At 44.7% G+C, this 6,000-nt stretch overlaps 1 protein-coding gene across 7 annotated transcripts in view; it reads left to right on the top strand.

The window, feature by feature from the left end:
- The first annotated feature begins 711 nt into the window (after positions 1-711).
- LOC116444371 (probable E3 ubiquitin-protein ligase HERC3) overlaps positions 712-6,000 on the top strand; it is a 45,306-nt gene continuing 40,017 nt past the window's right edge. The window contains exons 1-4 of one of the 7 annotated variants that reach the window (XM_032109727.1): positions 718-904; positions 1,295-1,488; positions 4,049-4,093; positions 5,505-5,762. In XM_032109727.1, the coding sequence (XP_031965618.1) occupies positions 5,537-5,762 (226 nt within the window). In that variant the 5' untranslated portion in view covers positions 718-904; positions 1,295-1,488; positions 4,049-4,093; positions 5,505-5,536. Of the gene's footprint in view, positions 905-1,294; positions 1,506-4,048; positions 4,094-4,838; positions 4,864-5,504; positions 5,763-6,000 lie in introns of those variants that run through there. The other 6 variants (XM_032109726.1, XR_004240292.1, XM_032109729.1 and 3 more) reach the window with 6 other exon arrangements.

The following is a 6,000-nucleotide window of genomic DNA, read 5'->3' as shown; positions in this document are numbered from 1 at the left end:
TTTTACCTGATCCGTCACACATTGTCTGCTAAATGCACAAACACTGCAAACGGCCAGAGATGTTGTGTAAGGGCCATGAATACTTGTGGGCACTACACTTACCTTAGGGACTTCTTCCTCCCATCCTAAGCCCTTGCAAACATCTGTCTGAGGTTTGCTCCAAATATTGCCTGTCATTTTAGTGGCCTGAATAGGATCCAACTTGTGCATTGCTCTTGTGGAGCACAGTCTTCTTCTAATAGATGGTACTAAAACCAGAAAATCAGTATTCGGGAGTTACATAATTGCTTGCTCATTGGCCTCTGTGGTTTTTTTTTTTTCCCCTCTCTGTCAACGGAAACTTTGACAAGCCTTTTTTTTGAGGTTGAAACTTTGTATAAAATGTGTGAGTTCCTAAACAAACGAGCCTGCCAGCTGACCAGAGGCCACATAAAATGCAGAAGAAACAGGCTAGGAGAAAGGAACTGACTATTGTAATTAGTAAGTGATATTTCGTGCTTAACGCATTTTCAAACACTTGAAAGCTGGCTTTCCCTTGAGACCTTCATTTAGAACAGCTTAAATTCTGGAATGCGCTTAACTTCACGCGTTGATTTCTGCTGCGTTTAGAGCGGCTACTGATCCGCTCCGCCGGCAAGGCTAAAGCTCCGCAGCCCCAGCGGGCGGGGCCGGCTGTCCCTGGCGCTCCGCCTCCACGCCAGCTCCCGCGGCATTCCAGCACCGGCGGGAAGGCCGGGCCGCCGCCAGGAGCCCTGAGCCCACGGTGTGCCCTGGCCCCGGGGGAAGGCGATTCCCGGCCCTCCCTGCGCCCGCCCTGCGCATTGGCCGCGCTGCGCGTCACTCCCAGCGGCAGCAGGGCCGGGACTTCCTCGTCGCCGCGACGGCAGCGGCGGGGTCGGTGGCGGTGAGTGCTGGCGAGGGAGAGCTCAGCTCCGCGGTGGGGCTGCGGCCGGTCCCGGTACCGAGCCCATGCGCGGGGGAGCTCCCGCCGCCCTCCCCGGCGCAGGACGCGCGTCCCCGGCCCGGGGCGGGGAGCCCGGGGCGGCCACGCGGCTGCGGCAGGAGCCGCTCGCCGCTGCTGCTGCAGCATCACCTGGCTGCGGGGTGGGCAGGGGGCTGCTGTCGCTCTAGGGTCGGTCTGTGCCCGCCGGGAAGTGTCGGTCTGGGCTTGGGAAGCAGCCGCAGGAAGCCAAGGAGCCCGGGGTGTCCGGGGTGAAGGCAGGGAGGGAGAGGTGATTTTACTGGGATTGCAAAATGGAGGTGATGGCGAGGGGATTGTCATGTTTGATTTTAGGTGTCTATTTTTATATGTCGTCTGTGGGGCCATCTCCATCTGAGGGCATGCGGCTGTGCAGTGGAAATGCTCTGCTCCTGCATTAACTCATTTGCTGGTACACCTTGTGTTCCCTTGTTCCGGAACCTGGTTTGCATTGGACATTGAGTTGGACTGAAACGGAGGCAAAGGGAAGAAGAAAGTGGACTCGGAGGGTTAGTGGCAGAAAGAGGTAGTAAATTCCGTCATTGTTGAGCAATGCCGGTAGAAGAAACACATTTGCTATCTGAAATCTCACAAACGAGGGAAGGAAAAACTTGTTTATTCATGCCCTGCCAGTTGGCAGATCTCTTTGTTTAGAGAGCATTGAGCGTTGAGTGTTGTTTGTTGCAATCGTGATATTTACTAAGCTGACTTTCCCAGAAAGGGCGCAGAGTGGAAATGGCTTTAGAATATGTTTGTGTGATTGTGAGGAGAGACTGTGCATGGCATGAGAGCTTTTAAAAAGAGAGAGGAAAAGAAAAAAAAAAAGGCAAAATAAAATACATCCTGTCATGATCATACGTGCAGCATTATTACTTTACCAAAGCACCGGGGCTTTTTTCACCAAAGGATATATACTTAGTATGTCAGCAGAACCTTATTATAGCAGAGGGTGGGTCTTCCACCCACAATAGATTTCCTCAAAATATTCCTCACAGTGTGAGGTTTTCCTAGCTCTAGCTGTGCTATGTATGTACTTCACTGTTTTGATGGTGAATTATTCCTGGAATGTCAAGCTCTGAGGATGTGGTGGTATATCTTCCCCCTTCCTTTTTTTTTTTTTTTTTTTTTTTTTTTTTAAGTATGTGGGGTTTCTCTGCAAATGACTGGCTTTACTGCATTGCATCTGTTCTTATCTCTGAAACATGAATACCAAGCTGGCTGTGTTGGGATTTGCGAAGAATAGGAATAGGTGATGTAGTTGGGTACTGCAGTTCTTTTGCTTTTTGCAATCCCGTTTTTAAAAGGAACTGTGAACTTTAATCCCTAACTGATGCTTTTAAGAAAAACATCTCCCCTAAAGGTTTGCCCTCTGAAGATAAAAATTCAGCTTTTTTAAGGTGTATTGAGCTGGGCACTAGGAATATTAATCACTTATATAAAATTTCAGACAAGTGAATATAAATCATATATTTAGTATATACATGTGTATGTGCAGGTACATGTCTGTTAGTGCTTGCCTACACTAGAAACTTTTTATGTAATTGTTTTAGTATGAGAAAGGTGTTCAGTTTGTAGAGGTAGTTTGCAGTGGAAGATGCACTTTTACTCCCTCTTCTACTGTCAAAGAAGAGTAACTGCCTTAACCAGATTGGAAACAGAGTGTGAAATTGTCATTTAAAGCTTCGTTGTGTTTCAGGACACAGCTCCTACTTGAATATATAATGTATTAAGACCTCCAGCAGCTATTTTTAGGGGGGAGAAAAAAAACAGTCTTAAAAGTCGTGGTTTTTAAAATGTCTTCCCCATAAGTAAATTCACCAGGCCATTGGAAATATTTAGCTGTGCCTGTACACTGAAATTCTAAGTGGCTATGTTAGTTTTTGCTCTCCAGTGGAAAGTGTTGGTCTGTTCCTGTGAAACTGAGCTGCACAGAGATTTATTGGCAAAATGTTTAGAAGATGGGGGTGGCAGTCAATAGAAATGATTTAAAAAAACTAGTGAAAACCAGATTTTCTGTGTCTGGTGTCAGGATTGTTAAGTATGAGGGGCTTCAGAAAATCTGGCCTCTAGCATGAACGGAGGGTTGAACTCTGAAATACCACCCTAGTGTTTATATGGATTACTGGGAGTTTGAACTCTTCCTGTTTCAAGTAGTGTCTTCGATGGAGTGAAAAACCCATCTCTTATCAATCACATCATATTCCCTTGCCCATTAGCAGCAAATTCTCATGTGGAATATGAACACAAGGAAAGTAATTAATGTATTTTTAGCATTTTTAAATGAAACTAGCACTAGGGAAGATGACTGTAGTCTGTAGGGAGCAGACTGTTGAGGTACCCTTTTAGAAGGTATCCCAAATTAATATTTAGATCATGTGGTACAATGTCATTGTAGTTCGAGTCATAAACTGGTGAGATCTTTTCAGCTCAGAGGCAGTATCTATTTATCCTAGCAGGGAACATGATCCTTGGATCTTCAGGATTGCTGCTCATGGCTTTGTAACACGGCAGTTCCCCAGGCTGAGAGAAATGGCAGTCCCAGATTTCTGCCATTCCAGTGTCAGTTTTGAAACTATTCCCTGCCACCTTCAGGGTGCTGCTCATGCATTTTTAGTTTGGGGTTTTTTGGTTTTTTTTGGTGGTGTGATAGAACATGAAGTTCGCTATAAATGCAGCAGTTTAAAGCGCATTTAAAGCACATGCACACACTTGAATTTTCTTGTGTCCCACAGCATTCCTATTCTTAGCGTAGCCAGCATAGAGGGGGTCTCTTCCAGCAGGCTTTTGTGCTTAGGGCAACCAAATCCAGATTGTACACCATGACTGTTTTAACCAGGCACAGCCTTGTAACCTCTGCATTTTCCTCTTCGTCTTTTGGAGCTGGCCAGTGATAAGCACACGTGGGTGTGAATGAGTTGAATTATGCTATAGAGGAAGGAGGGCTGCTAGAGATAAATGGGGTCCTGCATTACGTTAAATAATAAGTGATCCTAGTAAACAGTTTGTGGTAGGAAATTGCACCGATGAAGTACTAACTGGAAAATCCAATCCTCTCCCTCCCTCTTCCAGCTCAGTCCTGCCTCAATGGAAGTGACCACAGCTGACAGGCAAAGGGTAAGAGATGCACACCCTTTGCTTAGGGCTTTGATTAGGAAAGGCTTTATTGCTAATACCTAGAGCTTGAATTAGCACCAGGTTTTGGGAACAAACTGAAATGCATGTGTTTCCTGTCTGTTCAGAGTGGGAGAAGGAATCTTTGGTGCTTCAGGGGTTACCGTTTGCTTTTCTATCTTGTGCTAAGTTAGTAAATGCTGCTGCTGCAAATTGCCTTAGCTTAAAACTTGGCATGGTGTGTCGTAAGACTTGATGTCTCAGATCTTTCATTTTCTAATCTTCTTTCTTCTTCCCTTTGCAAAAAAAAAAAAAAAAGAAAGAAAAAAAAAAGCTTTAACTAGTTTCCAGTTCAATCAGAGGAGTTCTCAATGTCTTATTAGTATAGCATGTTTAACAAATAACCCAAACCTATTGAGGTTAGGAGTGACAAAGGAGTATTACTAAAATCTTTCATGTGCTTCTTATGGAATGCTGTTTTTCTCCCCCGGCTTTTATGCATTAGCATCCTGTTGTCTTTATCACGTTCACACCTTGGACCTTTTATATTACTTTATTTATTATTTTATATTTATTATTTTATTTATTTCTTATTATATTTATTATTTTGTATATTTATATTGCTATATTTTTTCCCTTTCCGTGTTACCCCACTCTGAAATCCCTGACTTTCACTGAGCACAGTGCAAAAGATAACACCTGACTGCTGGCAAGCTGCATCAACGTGACCTGTCCATTGCTGTCAGGGCCAAGCTGTCAATGTGCTGCTCCACGTGAACTGCTTCTTCTTGTATAATTCTTGCTGTAGTTCAGGGGTGTGTGTGTTCAGTGTGTGGCTAAAGTTCTCTGTGTGTGTGTACATGCACAAATTTGGGCTGCAAGACTGTGTTCAATTGAGCAAAGTACTCCTTAATATTTGTTTATCAGAAATAACACATTTCTGCATTGGCCAGTACACCACAAATACCTGTTCAGGGCTAGTCTAACCACCTTTGAGGTAATTTTTAAAGACTGTTTAGGAGTGGTCTCGAATATGACACTCTAAAAGTTCAGATTTGGACCTGTTAGTCTAAAAAGCATTACAGTTGGTTTAGGGCATTGTCTGATATTTGGTTTTTGAAGCAGAGTAATTTTGCAGAGTAAAAGCTTGGTCTCCTGGGTTTCAGAACATTTCTACTGCCTTGCAGGTAGAGATGGCCAAGGCATGAAGGTGCTGATTCAGTACCACAGCTGAGCTGTCTTGATTACTCTTTGTCTGTGTGATGGTTTACTGACAGTTCACAAACCTGACAGTCATGCAGGAAATGCCTTTTCTGGTTGTTTCCACCTCCTGCTGTGAACAGCTGGATCTCTGTAGGATCACTTGTGGTGTACTTGCTTCATTCACACTCATTGCCCTGTTTCTCTTGCCCAGGAAGGATACATGACTTGCTGAAAAGAGAGAAAATGCTATGCTGGGGCTACTCGTCTTATGGACAACCTGGGATAGGTAGCAACCTCCAGGTCATCATTCCTGAACCACAGGTGTATGGATTCATCCATGATAGAAATGTCAAGGAGGTGGCATGTGGAGGAAACCACTCTGTGTTCCTGTTGGAAGATGGGGAGGTGTATACCTGTGGCTTGAACACCAAAGGTCAACTGGGGCATGACTGTGAAGGAAGCAAGCCAGGTAAGTCTGCTTTTTATATACACTTCAAACTGTCTTGAGGCTGGTGGGCTGAGAAGATTATGGAAGCTGCTTTGTGCTGATTGCTCTAGAGCTGGAGGAGCCAGCAGAGCTGATAATCATCTCACGTAACACAGTAATGATGCTGAATAACACTAGCTGGCTCTGGAAAGCTAAAGCTGAGCAGCACGGGTGAGGAGACAGGTCTGCCCACTTTGCCTGAGAAATTCATCAAAACAGA

Source organism: Corvus moneduloides, chromosome 5 (assembly GCF_009650955.1).
Source record: "Corvus moneduloides isolate bCorMon1 chromosome 5, bCorMon1.pri, whole genome shotgun sequence".
Classification (NCBI taxonomy): Eukaryota; Metazoa; Chordata; class Aves; order Passeriformes; family Corvidae; genus Corvus; species Corvus moneduloides.
Note: the sequence above shows the minus strand (reverse complement) of the source record. Positions and strands in the feature narration are given on the sequence as shown.